Source organism: Calidris pugnax, unplaced genomic scaffold (assembly GCF_001431845.1).
Source record: "Calidris pugnax isolate Ruff unplaced genomic scaffold, ASM143184v1 scaffold58, whole genome shotgun sequence".
In the NCBI taxonomy this organism is placed as follows: Eukaryota; Metazoa; Chordata; class Aves; order Charadriiformes; family Scolopacidae; genus Calidris; species Calidris pugnax.
In genome coordinates this window covers 6,590,573-6,611,960 of record NW_015090868.1, presented here as the reverse complement: position 1 = coordinate 6,611,960, position 21,388 = coordinate 6,590,573, and the positions used below count along the sequence as shown (strand labels likewise).

The following is a 21,388-nucleotide window of genomic DNA, read 5'->3' as shown; positions in this document are numbered from 1 at the left end:
CTTATGAGAAGCTGCTCACACACTGCAATATTCACTTCACTCCATAGTGGATAACACAGGTGGTCCTGAAACCACAAGTGACAACTACAAGGATCAGTGTTGACAAATCTTGTCTCATCTTGGCCAGGAGGAGGGTTACCAAGAGACACTCAGCAGCTTTCTTGACCAAGGTATTAGAACCACACATCCTGAAGGCAAACCAGATCTGTCTCACAAGCGTTAGCAATCTCCACCAATACCTGGGACAGGATGATCTCAAGGTAATTTCAGCCCTGGAAGATGGTTCCATGTGCCGCTCTGTATTTCCTCATTCATCAGGTGACAATGACATGAGCTCATGAGCAAACACCAATACCAGCAGGAAACACCACAAAAGTGCAGTCAGTGTACTGGGTTCATAAGATAGACCACTTTGGTACCTTTTCTTCTCCCTCACCATTTGGCTTGTTGATACCTCACTGTTTATTCGTCATCACCTGCACATGATGGCCATGACTGCACAGCTACAAGGCTTGATGTAGGTCACTGCCCTCTTCTCCATCACACTGATGCGCAGACTGTGCTCCAGGGAAAGCCACAAGCTCTCAATCTGCCAGGTGACTCCATGAGCTGCCCAGGTTGGGAAGGCAGGGGGTTATTTCTGTCTATTGGCCATGGAGAACAAAGAAAAGCACCGGGATAAAAACGTTATTGCTGATCTGTTAGAACAAAGTCTCAGGCTTGTTACAGGGGTTTATCCTGAAAGTCATTAGATGACAATTGGGAAAATACAGTTCAATGTAAAGTCTACATACATCAGGGAAGACGTATCAATCCAGCCAGACATTTGGTTTAGACAATGAGATGAACCCTCATCTGAGTGGCAGGATGACAGCAGAGATGCCTCAGGATCTTCAGGGAAGACCACAAGCAATCTGACAGGAGACAGGCTCTGGCACAGGGGAAAGCCTGTGCATTCCATAGGAGGAACAACCTTGTGTCATCATTCCAAATTAGCTTGAGTCTCTTAGGTTCTCTGGGATCAAAACTGAGCTCTAAAGGATTCAGTGGTCCACTTGGGAAAATGCACCTCACGTGTCACCTGTCCAAACAGGGGTGTGTCATCTGTCCCTGCTCTTCTCACGTGGTCAATGATCTGAACTAGGGCCTTCTTCAGGACCTTCAGCATCATAGAAAGACACAACAGAACCCTGTCCTGGAAGAAACAGAGCCCACAATGAGGCAGAGACACTTCCAGAGCAAAAACATAGCATCACAGTTCATGTCTCACAGTAGTGAGGTCAATAATGCCACTGCTGTCACCCAAACCAGCAATCCTGTCACCTCTGCGGGGACACTGGGTCCTACCTGACACCGCTTGTCAAACATGCCAGCAGTTCACTAAGGAAGAAGCAAAGCAGCTTGTGCTTCTCTCTCAAAGAGATCTTCTGGAGGGGAAAAGAAAGAGAACATAGTGGCAGCTTACAAAAAATAGAAAATACAAGTCTATTAGAAACACAATTTTTTGCTGTAAAAAAATCTTGTTGAGACTTTCTAACTTAATGAAGACCTGTCAATATGGCTTATTTTAGAAAACCCACAAAGTCACTAAAAGATAAAGCTTATCAATGAATAAACTAATGCTTTGCATTTTCCTCCACTACCTGTAGTACAAAACATTTCTCCCCAGAATCCCCCTTGCACTTTAATACCAACTGTAAAATTCTGAAAGAAGCTACTGCAGTGACAAACAATTCATGTTAAATATTTTATTTCTTATGCTTTACAAAAATGACATACAAAATTGACATTCTTTCATAACAAAGTTAAATAAAATAAGATGAAGCAATTAAAATAATCCATTTCGTGAACTTCTTCACAGAAAAAAAAATATCATATGAACATTCGAAAGTATTTAAACTGTGACCCTGATATTCACATTCAAGGACAAAAAAATCTTTACATAGTGAATAATTTTAAGTAGCACAATAGTACAAATAATAAATACAGCAGCACTATGCAAAAAATTCCTTATAGTCCCTATCAATGAATAATAACAGCAATAAAAATCTGTTTGCCACAATGCTGCTTAAAGTCAAAAAGTTCAAACATTGTCAAACAGCTAAATTTGATCTGCAGGTCACCAGGCGCAGCAGCTCTGCCCAACTATCACACAGGACCAAGTAAAGAGCTTGTTACAACGCAGAATACCCAAAAGCCTAAGCCCTCATGCAAGCACGAGCAAAGAATAAGAAACTTTCCTTTTCACAGGGCTAAGACCCAGCATTACTGAATACAGCTTTTTTTGTTTTGGTTTTTCATTATGCGTAATACAAAGAGATTTCCTTTCTCTCTCCTGGGAAGAAGCTGGGGAAGCAAGCAGGGCTCCTGCAATATCCACGGATAGTGGCATCACAATTTATGCTCTTTATAAGACTGCAGTCCTACAAAAGAAGCTCACTGAAAGTTTGCCTTGACATATAGAAATAAAGCACACCACTTACTATTTGTAATTACCAATTCCATTACAATTTTGCTCCCCTTGTAAATGGATGTTGCTCCTGAAGCTTATTGGACACTACTACAAATATTTGGTACGAACATGACATTAAAAAACAGGTTAAGAATAATATAAGATTTCCTGTTTTCTGTCTTCTTCTATTATTACTTCAAATCCTGGTTAGCAGTTGCTCTCAAAATCAGATGTTCAAGTTTCCTGCAGCCCAAGTTTATATCTCCCCTCTGAGAAGGGTTAGGACCTGTAAAAGCAGGGCCATAAAATATTCTCCTTGCTTAGTATTCTCTAGCTCAAAAAATAACTAAAACTTACTCGTGTTTCGAGTGAATCTGAAACTGTTGTTCACTTCAGTCTTTACTCTTGTTCAAATAGCATCAGATTCTTCTTTTCTACACAAACTTCCAAAACAGTTTTAAATCTGGAAGAGATGCAGCCTTGAGTAGAAAACAAGTGTTCAACACCTGGAGTGCAAGAGTGGCAGAAAAACATCTTCTGCAGGCTCAGTATTCTACCTACCCCCGCAGGAGCACACCATCTGCTTTTCACCCCTTCATGCAGCTGTAAAAAGAAGATTCTTTCAGTCATAAGAACATGACCCACCAAGTTCAGAAGGCTTACCTAAAGCCCGGATGAAAAACGAGGACAATCTAGGAATTAAGCATATGCTTACGAGTTTAATGCAATCTTTTAAAATAATATTATTTTAAAGATCTTCTTTACATCTTGTGCCTATAGTGCAGCAATTCTGTCCTTCCATGTTACGTATACAAAATCCACTTATGATTTGAGAATAAAGTAACAATTAGCAATTTCTATTTAACTTGTCCATTCAAATACTTCCTTCTCTTTCATAAGTTCTTCCTGTCACGGTAAAAACTGACCGAAGTGAACGTGTTCCCTTGAAACCATTTTATAAGCAATTATATCATATGCAATGCATTTTAATCACTGAACGATGCAGGAAGAATTTTTTGCGCACAGAATTTACAAAAGCAGTAAAAAAAAGAATTCTGAGGATCATCTCAGAACACGAGGCTTATAACCAAGCAGCACGAACGTTAGTGGGTTTAGGTCTCTGTAACACCCCGCCGGCTGGATCGGACATGGATTTTTCATTCCTCTGGCTCCTTGTACTCGGTACACCCGATGCTCTCGAAATACCTCCTGTTCATAACACACACAAAAAAGAGAATCCTTATTAGTACTGCATTCATTACCCTAGTTTCCAGTGAAAGAAAATAAAAATCAAATCACAGTAAGTTGAATACAAACCCAAAATGTTTGTAAACAGCCAGGACAAAGAATTCAAGCTTATGCCCTAGTGCTACAGTTCTTCAGCCCAACTCCCCCATCTATGGGGGGACATGACCTACTTTCAATTGTTACACACACAATTTCTAAGAGAAACAAGGCTAGATTTGCACTTTCTACATGGGAATTTAAAACTTTTTTAGGGTTTTTGTGTTGGATTTTTTTTCCTCCTCCTCTTCTCCTTTCAATAAAAGGTACTGGCAAAATAAGTGTTTCATTACAACAATGATTTATTGACCTTCCTGGAAAAGATGATTAACAAGATAATTTATTAGAAATTTAGGATGTAAAGTAAACAATTCATACAGTCATCACACTTTTGGCAAGATTTTTTTTTTTTAAATCACCTTGATCACTTATCACACAGAAATCATTAATCTAAGGAAGCCAGAGAACAGAACTTATTTGTTATTCTTAGCAGTAAGTGCTTCACTATTCTGAATTACAAAAAAGAAACGCATGCAAAGAAATGCAAGAACCTGCAACTTCAAAGTACTTACTAGAAGGACTAAGCTGGCTGAAAGCAGATCTTCCTCTTCTTACAGTTGGTGAAGAACTTAGATAACTTATCTGGCGCTGATAGTCCATCAATTGTTCAGAACGCCTCATTCCAGGTGTCGGTTTCACTGCTTCCAGTCTTTTCAGGAAAGCCTTAATATCGAAGAAAAACATCATCAAGAAAGAGAAAGGATGAACAAGAAGCTACAACACAAATTGATTTTTCTTTGACCTGCAAAAAAAACCAAACCCCAAATTTTCAGCATTGCACAAGAACTCCTTCCCTGGTGACCAGCATGGGCTATTCTGCTCATATTAAATTCTTTTTTCAGTGTTAGAAGATGACACAAATAGTAAGTATCTCTTACATATCATTAATTTGATAATGAGTACATCTTCAGTACCCCCAGTTCTCTGTACTTTATGATAATTTGAAACAATACATCTGTTTGGTAACATAAAAGGTAGTAGGAAGATGGGCTACGCTCTTCTAATCCTACCTTTGGTTACTCTTCTCAATTCTGGAGGGATGAGAAGTTGTGTTTGTTTTTTTTTTTCCCCAAACACACTTATATTATTTTATATTGCCCTACATGATCCCCAAAGAGAATTCCTGACCTCAATTGTGTGAAAGTAATATCAAAGGGAAAGCACAAACATCGACCGTTGACAATATTTGTTTGATCCATAATGTAGTTTGAAGAGATTCTAGTTGAAGTTACTGTTACAGACATCATTTCCTCTTGTTGAAATTAACTCTGGCAATCATGCAGCAAGCATTAAATTTGAACAGCTGCTTGCACAGTACTTGTAAGTACAGTTAGTTTCCTATTCTGCATAACTACTTCTACTTGAATCAGGATTAAGTAATTTCCATAATCTAAAAAAAAAGAACCTGATGGCAGGACAAATTTGGAAATACCCAGCTACACACAACTTCCAAGTAACAGCTTCACATTTTTACTATATTTCACCTCTAGCGCTTGCCTAGATCTATACATTCCCTCCACTAACTGATTTCAATTCCTTTGATGGCCTACAAACATTTGGCAGTGACAAAACCATTCCTGACCAGGGTTATGACATGCATCCTATCAACGAGAGACAATGCAAACTGTGATTACACAAGTCTGCAAAATACTAAAAATACTTCTGTGGATAAGGATGTATTGTCTAGATGCATACTTATATGGCAGAAGTCAAGAATCTGTCTGTATAGCCATTAAACTGTACTTTGGGGTCATTCTTCCCCAAGTCTTCTTCATGAAAGTCTGAGGGACTTGGGTCTTCTTAGTCTGGAGAAGAGAAGAATGAAGGGGGATCTGATAAACACCTATAAATACTTAAAGGGTGCATGTCAGGAGGATGGGGCCAGTCTTTTTTCAGTGGTGCCCAGGGACAGGACAAGAGGAAATGGGCACAAACTTGAACATAAGAAGTTCCATCTAAACATGAGGAGGAACTTCTTTGCTGTGAGGGTGGCAGAGCCCTGGAAGAGGCTGCCCAGAGAGGTGGTGGAGTCTCCTTCTCTGGAGACGTTCAAAACCCACCTGGACACGTTCCTGTGCAACCTGCTCTGGGTGGACCTGCTCTGGCAGGGGGTTGGACTAGATGATCTCCAGAGGTCCCTTCCAATACCATATCATTCTGTGATTCCCCACTCCCAATCAGGTACTGATTTTTTTAATAAAGAAAAATAAAAAAAAAAAACCATTATAGAAAGTGACTTAGGAAACAGTATAGTATTCACAGGATGTCAGTTGTCATTGTCTGGCTGTAACAGGAATCTACAAACTCTTGGTAGTTTGGGCACTGGAAATCCGTACAGAGTGCACAAGGGAGAAAGGACAAGTGGTTTTGGCTCAGACACAATGTGTCACAAGTGCTTGCATCAAGTGCCAGTCAGTTCATGGTCAAGTGGAAATACCTAAGTAAGCAAAAGTCAAAGGAAGGACTTCAGCTAGAAATAGCTCTTCACTAAAGCCAGTTGCAGAACATGAAACGGTAGACTTGTCTCTAAATGTTACATCCAACATTTTACTCACAACTTCATCTGCACTTCCTAATAGAACTAAACACATTTAGACTTGCAGAGACCGCTTATTTACCTTCACTATTAGAAATGGAAGCTCTCAATACGTCCAGCTCAACCAGAAATGGATTGGGTAAATTGCAGAAGTGACTTTTCTCTGGGCTTGTTTCAAGCCTGCACTCCAACTGTGCCAGCCTCACAGAATTTGCATACCTTAACACTGCAGTGATTTCAAGCTTGATTCTGAACACACAATATTTATATATGCCCACTTTATTCTAGTTTAAAGTAAAATTCTGCACTTTTGCTTTTATGCCTGTATTTTGAAAGGTATAAAGTCCCCATTACTAAAGTGAAAAAAATAAGAGACCTCTCTCAGTACAGGTTTTTACTGGACATGATACAGCCCTGAGCCTCAGAAAAAGCAGATACAGATTCTGTGGTGCCAAAGTGTTCCAAGAAAAGCTCTTCTAGAGAAGAAGAGAAAAGCTCCTGTGGTTCCCATGCCCTCTGCTGCAAACTGTACCAAGGGCACCGTTCACGTACACGCTATTCAGGGTTGTGAATTTTGCAGTTTGGAGAACGCCCGGCTGTTTGCAGAAATGAACTCAGCACCACACCAACACGGCAGCCCTGACCTATAAATCTGTAACCAATCTCATTCTTATATTTTATTACCAACCCTACAATCTTGAGGTCCTCAGCTAAGGAAGTACCGTTGTACAACGGTACAAGTACCTTGAACAAATGTTCTTTTTTCAATTATACATATCAATCTATTAATTCTTCCATTATGTCTTCCTTTTGAGAAATGGACTGATGAACACTGCCACCTTCCTTGTTCTTTTGAAGGGCTAAATCTCTGGGAGCCTGGATCCTGAACCACTAAAGCAAAGATATCAATCTATTAATTCTTCCATTATGTCTCCTTTTTGAGAAATGGACTGATGAACGCTGCCACCTTCCTTGTTCTTTTGAAGTGCTAAATCCTGAACCCCTAAAGCAAACAGAAATTTTGTCATTGATCTTAATGACCAGAGAATCAGATCACATAACATAATCCAGGTGTTCAGCACCAAATATAAGTGCCCAATCAGATTTAAGGAATAAAAAAAAAGCAATAGATACTAATGCCAGGAATGTCACTCGTTGCTCTAAATTGCATTGTAGCTCCTCAGAGCTCTTCATTCAAGCTCAATCCATAGATAATACCATATCATTGATGACCTCCCAGCTTGGCAAAAGCCTCCCAAGGCTTTTATTTTCTCCATCATCTTTTACTTGATTATTATACTGAGTTTACAATAAAAGTAGAAAGATAATATTAAAAAAAAATCATAGAAGGTGTTCCTGCATGGTTGCCTTCCAGGGATAGGATAATCCTTTATAAATTTAGGCATCTGGATGTAGATTAGTATCTATAAGGACACTTAAAGACATATTGTGATTGACAGAAGGAAATGTCAGGTTCCCAACAAATGGAGAACAAAGGAACCCAACACTGTATCAGAAGATTGCTGCTGTACAACAGGCCGAGACAAATGCTGGTAATTCAACTTTGGGCATATCAGGAGAACACTAAAGCCAATTCTAATGCTCTCTGACAGGAAAAAAAAAAGAAAAAAGTAAAGTAAATCCATACACACTTAGCTGCAGCTATGTTGAAAAAGAAAGAAAAAAAACCTCTGAAAATGCAGCACTCCTAAAGTGAGTTCAGAGAGAAGGTAGAAAACGTGACTTTTTCCTGTTTTACTTTGCTTTTTAAATGCATGAAGGCTTCAGATTCACCTCCTTTGAATCCTAACCAGCTGACTAGTGTGCCTTGACAGCTGTTCAAATTTATTTATATTATGCCTCCTCTAATGTCACTGATGTTAGTGACCACACTGTCCCTTTGCAGAGTCCCGGTGGGGGAGGGGGAAGCAGATAACAGTGCATTCAAGGACAGCTTTCTGTCCTTATCAATACACATATTCATCATTTTCTTCAATTGCCAGCTGCATAATGAGCTCTAAACTGACAAACTCTAAATGCGAAAAAGTCTTAAAATTCTTCAATCTACAGAAAAGTCTTTTAAACCAAACAGCTGCTAAGTTTACATGTGACAGGCATCACCACAAAGAAAGCGGGGTAAGAGTAGGAAAGAACAAATCCCACAAAAATGAGCAGTGTGCAAAATAACCAACGCTTTCCTTGAACATGCCAATTAGTCAGTCTTTATTATAATTAGCATAGCAGTGTTCAGGAATCTTGAGTGAGGGTCAGGAATCAGCAGATAAAAAAAATAAATCTGACCACAAAGAGCATATAGCCTAAATACCATGATCACAGAATTGCCCTGTATTTTCACCGCACTGCAAGATCTGTCAGCCAGGCACATCCGTGTGCCCGTCCCACATCCTGACAGCTTCCCCTGATGAGGCACATCCGTGTGCCCGTCCCACATCCTGGCAGCTTCCCCTGATGAGAGGGCCATAGAAGCATTGGCTTTTTTTGGGTTTTCTTCTCTTTTTGCATTGCACTTTGTGATCTCAGAAACCACCAACATTTTGTTTTCAGTCTTGGGATATAATGGTTTTGACCCCAGTAAGTGAAAATATCTTATAAACCCCCGGGTGCTTGAGTTCTAAGGAGCCCCCAACCCAACATGAGTATTTCTGAGCTCCTAAGATGACCCAAAAGACTACATCCTCTGTCCTAACTGCATTCTCTACAACTTTCTCTTCCAGACTGAGGCCAGTAAGGCTCAATAACCTTGGTATTCATCCTACAACCACATAAATATGCAGCATCCAAGGCCTGAAGCTCCTTGGGGACAGGACAAAGGGAAGGCAGAGAAAAAGCAGTGCAGAACACATCGAAGGAGGAGAACACAAGGTGCCCAGGCACATCCCTGATGGACCAGTGCCCTCCCCTCCCGTTTTCTGCTTAGGAGTTATGTCCCTGGTTGTGGCACAACAGGGATAGCAGGGCAGCACAGGATTGAACACTGTGGCTCAAGAAAAGGTATATTTTCCATACATGGCAGCAGTCCCTAACATGGCCAGAGGAACTACCTCTCCCTTGCCCTTTGTTCCCCACCCAATGACCACAGCTCATCAGCACCATTAAATCAAGTGGAGACAAATGAATATACACTCATTTATATCAGTATTTTCTAAAGGAATGACTACACCAAGTGGTGGGGGGAAGCATTAGTGACATCTGCAGCACAGACAACTCCAGGAACCAAGTAAGTGAAAAGGGAAAGACAGCCCTTGCAGAGAAACTCAATAAGTGATTTATTTTATTTGTGTGGGAAGATGACTATACTGGAACTGGGATCAGAGTTGGATCTGTTGGGTTTAGGGTACATTTTGGGAGAGCAAGAAGTGGGGGAAATAAACAACATGGAGTGTTACGTGCAGTGAATCATAACAGCATGGGGGAGAAAGAACGCACAGGGATGCATGGGAAGACCAAATATCCACAGAAAAGGAGAACACCCTCACCATCTAAGGCTTGAGAACTACTGTCCCAGACCTGCTGAGATCCTCCAGTGAACTGCCACTGTGACCCCAAATCAAAAGGTCACTTGTTTCCTAGGAACTTGGCTGAACACTGCACCCTGGCTCACTAAGGTCATTTAATGCCTAAATGCTTGTCAGAGTTAAAAATGATGAAAGAAACCCAACAAAAAAACAACACAAATATGAATTACTTCTAAATTTAGATGAATTGACTGAAGAAGGGTGCAGTGTCTGCAAATCTGTATTTCGAGGTCCCCAAATACTTACTAGTATATACCAGTATAGATTTTTGCACCACACAATAAACCATTAGAAGTTTCAATGGTGGGTAGTGTCCAGCCTGTGAAGCTGAGCATCTTATTTATACTGGCAGAAATAACAACCAATATGTCAATACATTGAGAGACACATATATGCAGACATGGAAGGAAAAAAAAAAGTAACACATCAGCCACGCTTATGTCCTTTTCCATGGGACAGGAGACAGGGTTGAGTATCTTCAAACACAAGGGTGGAATGTTTTCTGAATCAGCAGCATCCTCTATCGGCAAACGACACTCTAGACTTGCTGGCTCAAATAAGAAACCAAAAGCAGGTTCCACTTACGAAAGCACTGAGTCAAAAGCAGCAAGTACAAAATTATGACATTAATTTTAACAGTGATCCACTTGATAATTGTGCTTTTTCCACAAATTGCTAATCACTACCTTGCAACTACTGTTCTTCCAAGCAATGCACCTTTTTATTCCATCATAGCTCTTTCTAGCAGAGTCTGTGGGAGCAAGATGTATTCCCCATACTTCCTTGCACCCTTTCACAAAGCCAGAGAGCACCAAACTGCTTAGATTCCCCTCTAATTTCCTAATATTTGAATTACTTCCCCTGCATCACCTCTGATGCCAAATGCTTGCACCAGAAAGCAAGCTGTCCTTCTGATAACAGCAAATATAGGCATTACTCCAAGAACGTTCCAGCAGAACAAGTGAAAGTTTTCCCCAGACAAGGAGTTAACCTCAAGACAAGAAATTATAAGAGCTGCAATCCAACAGGAAAAACATAAGTAAATCTCTGCATTAAGAGTCTTTAACACCCTGCAGACTATTGTTGTAGATTTCTATTCTTGAATTATTTACAAAACACTGCATCCTTCTCCAACAACTATTTCAGAAAGGTGTACCAAGCAGCATATCCTGTATGCAGTACCTCAGGCCTTGTATAAAAAAAGAAAATATAAATTGTCTCAAGTAACAGAAGAAAGATTGATAAGGAAGTTCCATGGAATTCCAGCTCTTCAGCTTACAAGGGTGAAGAAAGCTGCTGACCAAGAGAAAACAAGTTCATAAAGCACATGCTTTTAGCTGTACAAAGCAAAAAAACCCTCATCAAGAGGCAGGGTAGAGCACCTCTTTCATTTCCAGTCTGAGAAAAGCATGTCATGCTTGTAATCCCAAAAGGTAGTGCTAGAAAAATCAATGTGTTACAAGTGCGATGCTCTAGGCGCACATGCACTTCAAACAGAATAAAGTAAACAGAATTGCTCAAAACTGATAGCAATGTTAAACAAAACACGATAGCTGTATTGATGAATCACTCTTCTAAAAAGAAGACCAGAATATAGAACAGAATAAAGTAAACAGAATTGCTCAAAAGTGATAGCAATGTTAAACAAAACACGATAGTTATTGATGAATCACTCTTCTAGAAAGAAGACCAGAATATAACATCCCAAGTTTGGAGAAAAGAATAAACTAAATGTTTTTACAGTCTAAAATAGCATTATGCCCTCACATAAATTCTAAGGAATTATTCTGATGTCAAACATGTTGACATCAGCAACGTGAGTGGACAACTAAAGCAGAAGTGAATAAGTAAATGAAGGATATTATTTCTTGGACTATGAGCAACCACCATTAAGGTTCTAAAGGTACTAAATCAGCAAGGTGTGAAACGACTGTGTGTTTATGCTGAATTTTTTACCTAAAAGTTGCAAAGGCAAGACATTCTTGGACAAAGAACATTGCAATACATCATAGGAGAAAAGATTTGTGGCTTTGCATAAAGAGAAATGTATTGTAAAATACCTCATACATTAATTAACAATAGATGATTGTCATGTAGTAATACCTCATACATTAATTAACAATAGATGACTACTGTAACGTAGCACAGCACATTACTATTAGAGTGTGAGTGGCACAGCAGTTCCCCCCACAGCCCAAGAATACACTCTTATTATCAAGGTTCATGTGGAAGAGCAAGTCCTGCTTTAATGCTTTAAATAAACTAAAAACAACCACACACACACTACCCCCAACACACCATGAAAGCCCTCCTAACCAACCTAAAACCACTGAAGCCTAAGAAGCTTTCTCCCCCAGACAATGAGAACTATCACACATCTATAGCAAGCATTTATGCCAAATTCTTTCAGTTGTGAAGTATAATGTTCTTTGGTCAATTGTAGTCTAGTAGAGCTGGAGAGAAAGCTTCATAGTTTGAAAAGTTTGAACAATCTAGATTTCTGAAAGCTGGAAGAATTAAAACCTAATGGATTTTCCTAGAACAGGTGGATCAGACTTTCCTCATGTTGAATATCTATCTCTGTTTATCTAGACAAAAGGAAACTGCAACCTATACTTACACAGAAGAAAAAAAGTAAATACATTACTTCCACTTGAAATTTTCCAAATATTTTAACTATATTTTATCTCCTTTTCAAACACACTAATGAGCAACTAGGAAATATGAAGATGTCATTATACATATTACAGTTCAATCACTAAAAGCATCTTATTCAAACCAGTATTATTTTTGTTATTTGACAACTTTGCCAATATCCTTATGAGTCTGAATTTGTTTTCCACTGAAGTTATTGTGATGGCCTTTACATCCCAATACTGTGAGAAGCAGAGTGCTACAAATATTGAAAGAGACGGATAGCTATAAAATGAGTCAAAGAACCAAATTAACATTCACATTGTATCTTCTGCATTTCAAATATAATGGGTTTGATGCTACTGTATTGATTGCTTTATTTTTTGCAAGCCCGTTCTTGAGACTAGAAATGGTGATGCATGAAACAGGATGAATAGTCAGACTCCTACCCAAAGTTAGGAGTGTGTTAACAATAATGCTTGTTCCTCTTACATTGAATGATACTGAAGCAGACCAAGCTCATATAAACTAAAATCTATTTTCATCTGGAAAAAAGCATCATCCCCCCACCTACCACCATATGAACAATTATTCCAACAGCATAGTAAGGGAAATTCATTGCAGACCTACCGCAGTCAAGCTCCAAGTTGTGCCTTATCAGTTTTCAGCAGCAGTTCTTCTGCCAACAAATAGCCCTTCTCAATTTACAGATTCAAATCCAGCCTCAGAACTCACCAGATTTTCTCTTTCGATCCTTTGCTGCTCCTTTTGCCTGTTGAGGGCAGTGTGGTACAGTCTAGGAGGAGGTCCAGCTGACTTCTTCAATGTGGTTCTTCTTGGCTTTGCAGATTGTTTGGACAGTTCCTTTAGCAACCTTTGGTTTTCCCGATCAATCCGTCTCACTTCGTCATTCGAAAAAGAATAATTTTTCCTTGTTCCTTTAGATGGCTGATCCACGGTTAGATTTTGTTCTTTTTTCTCTAACTGTAGGAAAGCTTTGAAAGGCAAAAAGTAAAATACCAAGATTAAAAAAACCAACACAAATACAAATCATGCATTCTATTATTAGGATTTATTTACAAATCTGAAGAAACAAAGGTACATTTTACCTCCCTCCCATGTGAATTCCAGATTCTGCACTTCAGAATTTTTCAGGGATGCTCAGTTGTTTTCAGTAGATTGATTTTTACACGTTTCATCACAAAAATCAAGTCTAACTTTGGCCTTAGTTAAAACCCATCTGCTTCCTTCTCACTAGGAATCCCCCTCCTCCCCGTTTATGAGCAGGAATCCAGAGGAATTGAACAGATGCAGTGAACAACTGAGCAATAGGAAAGAAAAATGGTTGGTGTCTCTGATCCCTGCTTTGACTCCCTCATCTCCACCATTACCTGTATGTTTGCCCAACTTCTACATTGGTACAATATGCTCACACTTTCATCCTCAAGTATTTTTACTGTAGTTACTATGGTACCAGCAATCGACGTAGGCAATTTTTTATATATATATGCTAAAAGAGCTACTGTTATACAGCACTAAACCAACAGTGAACATAACCATCATCATAGTGGTATCATTTGTGGCACCAAAGAAGTTTTCCAAGCAGCGGAAAACACGGCTTCAGGAACCCAGGACTAGAAATAACTTCTAGAACCAAAAATTAAAGCATAAATTAGTATTTAGATGTTTGCAGAAGGAAAGAGATTTAAACTTTGCTCCAAAGATGTCTAAAATATCTGTCTTGGCTGAGAGGCAGAACAGAAATGGTGTTTCAGAGAGAAAACTGACACCGGGGAAGCATGACTCTGAGACAAAAAAAGCATTTCCCAAAATGATTTTGTTGATCCTTTGCTCCTGAAGTGATCCTACATCCCATTGGTGCAGGAATTGCAAAGGCAAAGATGAAAGTTAAGTGTAATGGTTGGAGAGGAAATGAGTGAGCATATATAACTGCAGAAAAATTGCTGGGACCTGTTTACAGTTTAAAACAGTAAAACCCCAACAAATTAAACCAGGATAGCAGATTTCCAGACAAAAGAACAATGAATGCACACTTAAAAATACACAGCAAGACCTACTTGCACAATTGCAAGATAATAACTGTAAAACTTCACTGCCAGCCAGAGTGTTAATATGTTTATTACAGTTCCACTGGAGCTTTGCAATTGACCTATTTCTAAGCTTTTGATTTCTCCAGCTCTGCAGTGGATCTTCTGGCAACTGTTTTAAGCCTTTGCTGTCATGGTACTGCCCCATCAAACCACTGCATTATTTATGGTACAGGAATGGTGGTACCAGGTTTGAATAAACGGACTTTATTCAAGTTTTTGGAGCTGTGACAGACGAGGAAGCCTTACTCAAGCCATTCCCCACATTCTTCCAACATCATAGTGCCTCCAGAAGATACCGCTCACTCTTATCCTTAACAGCCCCACACAAGCAAAACAAGCATCCAAAGAAGAAGTTTTGATAAAAGCAGAAAGAAAAAAAAATCATCCATGCATGCAGTAGTATTTCCTCAGCAAACACATCCCATCAGCAGGTTTTGTTTTTTTTGGTGAGGGATGTCTGAGGCAGCCTGTAATAGCTTAAAAACCACAAAGAATGAGTGTGTTCTTTCTTCAAAACAAAATGAAATCTTTCTCGCAGTAGCTCAACTGAGTTTATTCCAGAATTGATGCAAGCAAATATTGCTACGGTCTTTGAGAAACTTAGGAACAGTATCCAGAACTCAAAACCCAAACAGCTAATGAATTTAAAAATCCCTCTGGAAGTTAGTAAACTTGGATCGTTAGTATGCCAGCCAAAATAGGCAAGAACTGCTCCTTGGGCAGCTCTAACTGTGAGGTACTTCACATTAGCAAATATTGTTTTAATTTGCCAAGAAAAGATGCAAATCACCTCAAGACCAAGACCTAGTGTAGATCAAGCGCCCCAACCAATAAGTTAATAAAGTATAAAGTATAAACATCTTAAAAAGTATCTTCAGGCTTTAGTAAGTTATTCTCAAGGAAAAACTAGTACAGCCACCAACACCATTTGAGGAGACAAACCTGGGGTGAGACTCATCTGGATACACCTACAAGGGACAAAAAGAAATGCACAGAAAATAACTAGAGCCACACAGTTCACACCGTAACTGCAAAGCACTTCTCAGTAAAAAAACCTAATTAAATATGTCCATATGGGAACATACAAAACCAGCATTGTTCAAATTACCTTCTTCCAGCTGTGTTCTGCAATCTGAAGAAAATGCTTTATCTATATCAAATTACATAATTGGTAATTGTATTATTATGAAGCTATGAAAGATAATTTTATCTTTTGCCTTACATCCATAGCATCTCAGAGGTTAAACAAGGCTGCACATCATGTGCAAGAGTGGAAATCAGGTTGTGGCAAAGAACAGCTTATCAGCTGAAATCTTGACCTACCTTTGTGGCACCAACGCTATCAGTGATGCACTCTCTTACCAGAGACATTTAAGCTTCTGAATAACTGTCAGTGCAAATTCCAAACAGCTCTTTTCTTCCTGAGAAAGGTGTGAACTAGTCAAATTCCATTTAAAGCAATGGCATTCTGAATGAGGACATTTTTAATTAGAAACACAGGTTTCATGTCTTCACTGGTACACGATGGTTTTAGTTCTCTAGAAGGTAGCTGGTTATACTTTGGCAGAGAATGTATGCTCTTACGATGCAGCTATTAACTATAACCAGCAAACACAGATTAAAAATGCTTTCTGAGAAATAAGCACCAAGGTAATTACCTATCTCTTCAGTATGTGAGCAACGCATGACAAAATTTTACTAACTTCACTCTCACCTTCCAGCTTCTTCAGTCATGCCCCCCCACCACACAGACTTTTCTTTTTTCATTCATCTCTTTTTTCTTCCTCCTTTCTTTTGCCTCTCCTAAGTCTTTTTCCTTTCAACATGTTTTCCTTCTACAGTGCTTCATCCTTATCACCTCACCATGAAGACAACCTTTCCCACTTGTGGCAGGCACAAAAGAAACTCCAGCCCACTTTCTTCAGTACATTGCTAATTCTTAGCCTCATTATTATTCATTATTTATACTTGCTTGGTGTAGAAACTGGCTTTTCTATGGCTGACAGCTTTCTGACAACTCTTGAGGTGAAGGGCTTGCTAACAGTGGTAACATCAACTTTATCACAACTCAAAAGAAACATATCAATAAAGTGAAAGAATTGTTAAGATCACCATGAAGGTTCTGCTGCGAAGCTTTTCCGTGAAGCCTGAGCAGAAGATTGCCCAAAACCAGTAACTAATCTCTTGATACACTGTTGAATTACAGGAATTTTGCACCAAAAGTTCAGACCCAATGCAACAGGTGCAGCAGCAAGTTTTCTTCAAGGGGATGGGGTGAAAAGATCAATCAGTTCCTCAACTGCTCTTTTTACAGTTAGCCTTCTGTAGGACCTAAGGAAGAACCACATTTGAAATTTCACAAGTAGCTCTTTGCAGCAACAGTGCTGCAATACACCAAGGCACTGGATCAGATCACAACTCTTAATTTTTTAAACTTACTAGCTTGAAGAACAACAAACCAACTACTCTCAACGTGTTAAGATCTATGTTAAGGAAGAATTTATGCTGCAAACACCATTTCAAAACAAACCATAACTGATTGAAGTCTACCCACAGATAACCTTTTCTAAATCCCAGCAAATGCAGCATTGATCTCCTTACATACTGTGCAACAGGAGAGTTTAAAGTTTTGTAGAAAAAGAGACAAGCAACAGAATGAGATCCTCACTGAAAGAGGATCATTGGTACTACAGAGTAAGTGCTTGTTCCTAACAAAACAAGCAGAAGGCAGGAAACATCCATGAAATCACTGCTCCTTAAACAATGCTCAAATAAGCTGCAGTCTAACGAAGCAGTAAGAAGAGAGAAGAGGTTCTGCATGTCTGCCTGTCCTACAAAACCAGGGACAATTCACCATCGATAAACAAAAAAGAATCAAGACCCCATGGAAGAGGTAAATGCATTTATTCCAAATGCTATTAAATATAACACCAACTGTACCTGAAATATAACTCAAATATTGGAGTTATTTCAACAATTTATTCAACAATGCACCTACACTAAGTGTTTGAATGGTTTACCTGACTATTTTTGCAGTGGCCAATGCCAACAGGAGGTGACACTACAGTTTAAGGTTGTGATTTAAGGTTCTAAATAGTCTGTAAGCCTTGGAACAATTAAATATGATTTACCCGTAGCTTCACACTCTTATCAGTAGGTAATAAGCAATTTAACTAAATCCCTACTTGCTACTTCATTGTCATAAATCAATAATTGGGGGGAGAGTGATAAAGGAGCAGCACCATTTCCATAAAGACTCGCACAGTGTGTGGTTCTACTTCTCATTTACTGGTGAGCAGGAAAAGAAATTCTCTGCTATTCACAGGCTTTCTCTGAAAGCTGGTTTCCATGGAGAGACACCTGACTTTCTTTTAAGCAATAAACAAGCTGTTTATTGCTTTCCATTTGTAAGCATTGAAATGACCTTGCAGAGTGAGAAAAGCCAAACCTTATATAAAATACAAATGATAATTAGCAAGTCAAATGCATTAGGACAGGACGATACAGTTGTCCTAATGCCATTAAGGCTGAAATTAAAATCATGCATGTTTCAGGGTATCTGTTGCAATCCCAGTAGAAGAAAATGCATTAAATTGCTTCAGTGCTTACACTTTCCAGTTTGCCTGGTGTTTTGTTTTATAGTGCTCCACTACCACATCTGTAACACAACTGAAAAACACAAAAGGATTAAAGCACAGTTCTGCATCAACATCTAGTGGTTTCAGTTTACAACTATTTCCCTGTAGTATCTCTAAACAAATATTTCCTAGATCACCCATTATTTCATGTCACAGAACTCTTTAGAAAGGATTTTGGAAAATTCATGATTTGATGTTTTAAGAACAGGAGAATGTGCTTTTCAAGTATAAATTTTCCCTATTTAAATACACTTAAATAGATCTGCTAGTTATTTCTTGATATCACGAGAAAGACAACAGATACCTTAGAGGTGCAGAATTTTTTTTCCTCCCAGAATTACAATTTCTTATAAATGTTGGGAAAACATGTATCTCTTTACAATCTTAAAGATTCTCAATCTGTTTTCAAACTCTACATATAAGAATAATTGCTCTTCTAACTCAACATGAATTACTAGACCTGTGGAAGTGATAAAATATGTATACACATAAGCACAGAATTAGTTCAAACTATGAACACACAAACTAAACAAAACTTAGTGGAAAAGCTATACACGTTTAGTTCAACAGCAGAGTTTGGGTGTTACATATATAGAGTCTACTCTACATTTAGATATTGTTTAACAGTTATTCTACAAATACACTAGTTCAGTATGAATGATTACACAGATAATACATCCCTGAAGAGAAAATTTCAGTTACAAAAAACTTATTCTATTTCCTGAGTGACAAATTATAGCAAAAAAAAAAAGTTAAAGCAATTGCTACATGTTCAGTTGAAGCTGCTACTTAGTTCTCTACAATAGCTTTTATTCAGAAACACAAAGCTTTTACTTTCATAAAAATGTTATTTATATCACAGTGCTTTTCACCACGTGAGCTCTGCTTATTTTACAATGGAAAAATTTAAGACACAGAAGAGGCAAAAAGATTTATCAGAGAGCATATAGGTCAGCAAGAGCTTCAGAGATGGAATTCAGGTCTTCAGCCTATGGCCCATTGTCCTACTTACCCCATGACACCACCTCCTCAAGTTAATAATAGCTAATACCATGGATTTACAGACTAATTCTCACAAACACTTGTGTAAAATAAGCAGGTATCAACCCCATTCTACAAAGAAGAAAACATGGAGTGCTAAATTCTTTAGCATTCTATATACCTGTGCAATCCCATTAATACTGTCTTGATACCCAACTTAAGTTCAGATAAAGAAATACACAACATTTTTAGTATACAACTCTGTACCCTGAGCTACAGAAACCAAGAGACTTGTCTAAAGACAGAGAGCAAGTCTGTAGCGTAACGGGATGGAAATGGATGAGCGCTTAGTTCATGCTCATATGCTTAACCCATTTCTAACTGCACAACCTCAATTCCTTAAAATTACATGGGATTTTGGATCAAGACATAGCATCAAGCATCGGAAGAATTTCTACTTTTTTTATTCCCAGCTTTCTAACATGAAAGCACTTCCAAAACCAATTTTTGACAATATTTATTTGCATTGGCATATTTGATTCTCTTTTTGTGTTCAGATTACTCAAGAGTACAGCAGAGGAGATAGCTCTGACATTTATTATTATAGGTTTTGAATATTGCTCTGAGTTAGTTATTATTTTTAATTTTCTGAAAGATCTTTAAGGTTTATAGCAAAGTGGAAACAGCATTGACTCACAAAAGAATGGCATACAAAAACGTATATAACATCATGAAGCCACTGAAGAATTGCATTTCTGTCTGAAAAATTATAATCACACCTGTATTTTTTTCCATGCAGACAGCAAAAAAAAGGTAAAGAGTGAGGAGAAGTAGTCTGTAAAATATAACCCTACTAACTTTGAGTAACTGAAACAGTGAGTATCTATGTTCTTGGCCACACTGATAAGATCTTTAAATTCCTAAGTAGTGTGGCTGTCTGGCTCCGGAGTGCTACACTAGTTCTTATAGTCATACACCCCAATGACAACAGCTACAGAACATTGTAAATGAAATGACATAAGCTGCCTAAAGACTGACTTTAGGTCTGTAAAAATGAGAGGATTCAAACACCATATATTAAGCATTTATATATATTTTAAATAAGCATGCCACCCAAACAGCAAGTGATTTTCATGAAGAGAAGTAAAATCCACTAGCAAGAAAAGCTAGGTCACAGATGCCAAAACTGTACTGCAGATAAACCCAAAAATTCTTGGGTTTATCTGCAGGAATAAATAAGTAATCATTAAGTGAAGTAACTTGAACAGCTAGGATAATCTTCACTTTGCCCCCAGCTACTGTTATCAAGTAAATTTCTGACATTTGGACTAAAACTAGTTCAGTTATTTTCCACAGGGCTAAAGGAGGCTGCACAGCAAGTTGCAGCATCTGGTAACGCTCACTTCAGGAACAGCTTTCATAAAAAAACCCAACTTTCAGATGTAGGAACCAAGCATTACCATATATCTTTATCAATCTCTTGTTCTAAAATCAGTGATAAAGCCACACAGCAATACCTACCTAAAAAGCATTCAAAGCACAATATACAGCACAGAGACTATGAGATTTCCAACCAAAATCATGTTACTTGTGATATTTCAAATTATTCAGAATAGCATAACTTAAAATTTGACTTCTATCAAGAAGACACGTAGCTATAGGAGATGTCAGGGCATGATATTTTTTTTTTAATCTAAATAAGTTTTTTTAAATGCTTATAATAAAAATGAATAGTTGGCAATATGAGCACAAACGTGTATCAGGGGCATATAACAGGGAAAACTATTTCAACTCCTTTTTAATTTAACTGTGACATTTTTTCTAAATGCTTCAAATGAATTCTATTTTAAGATGTACAAACTACCTCGCTGCTTAATAACCAGACTCTTCTTCTAGTCCAAAACTCCCTCTATGAATACCACGTGCTTTTAACAGATTTCTTCCCTTTCTTTGTTCTCGTGATTCTTTAATACAAGAGGTTCTCGTTTTCCCAAATGTTCCCATTACCAGTGCATAGAATTGTACAAAATTAATTACTGCATGCTCCCTAGAAACAACACAGTAACAGATCACACAAATTCTGTGAGTTTCTGGGGACCTAGGGAAATTAAACTCACATAACTGCTGTAAATGCTTAGCCCCAGCTCTATTACAAA

The 21,388-nt window shown here is 38.3% G+C and overlaps 1 protein-coding gene across 8 annotated transcripts in view; it reads right to left on the bottom strand.

The window, feature by feature from the left end:
• Positions 1-3,151: 3,151 nt before the first annotated feature.
• Positions 3,152-21,388, bottom strand: part of CFAP97 (cilia and flagella associated protein 97) — a 31,263-nt gene continuing 13,026 nt past the window's right edge. For all 8 annotated transcript variants that reach the window (XM_014945590.1, XM_014945597.1, XM_014945591.1 and 5 more), the window contains 3 exons: positions 13,238-13,497; positions 4,309-4,459; positions 3,152-3,661 (listed from right to left, as the gene is read on the bottom strand). In XM_014945590.1, coding sequence (XP_014801076.1) covers positions 3,534-3,661; positions 4,309-4,459; positions 13,238-13,497 — 539 coding nt within the window. In that variant the 3' untranslated portion in view covers positions 3,152-3,533. The remainder of the gene's footprint in view (positions 3,662-4,308; positions 4,460-13,237; positions 13,498-21,388) is intronic.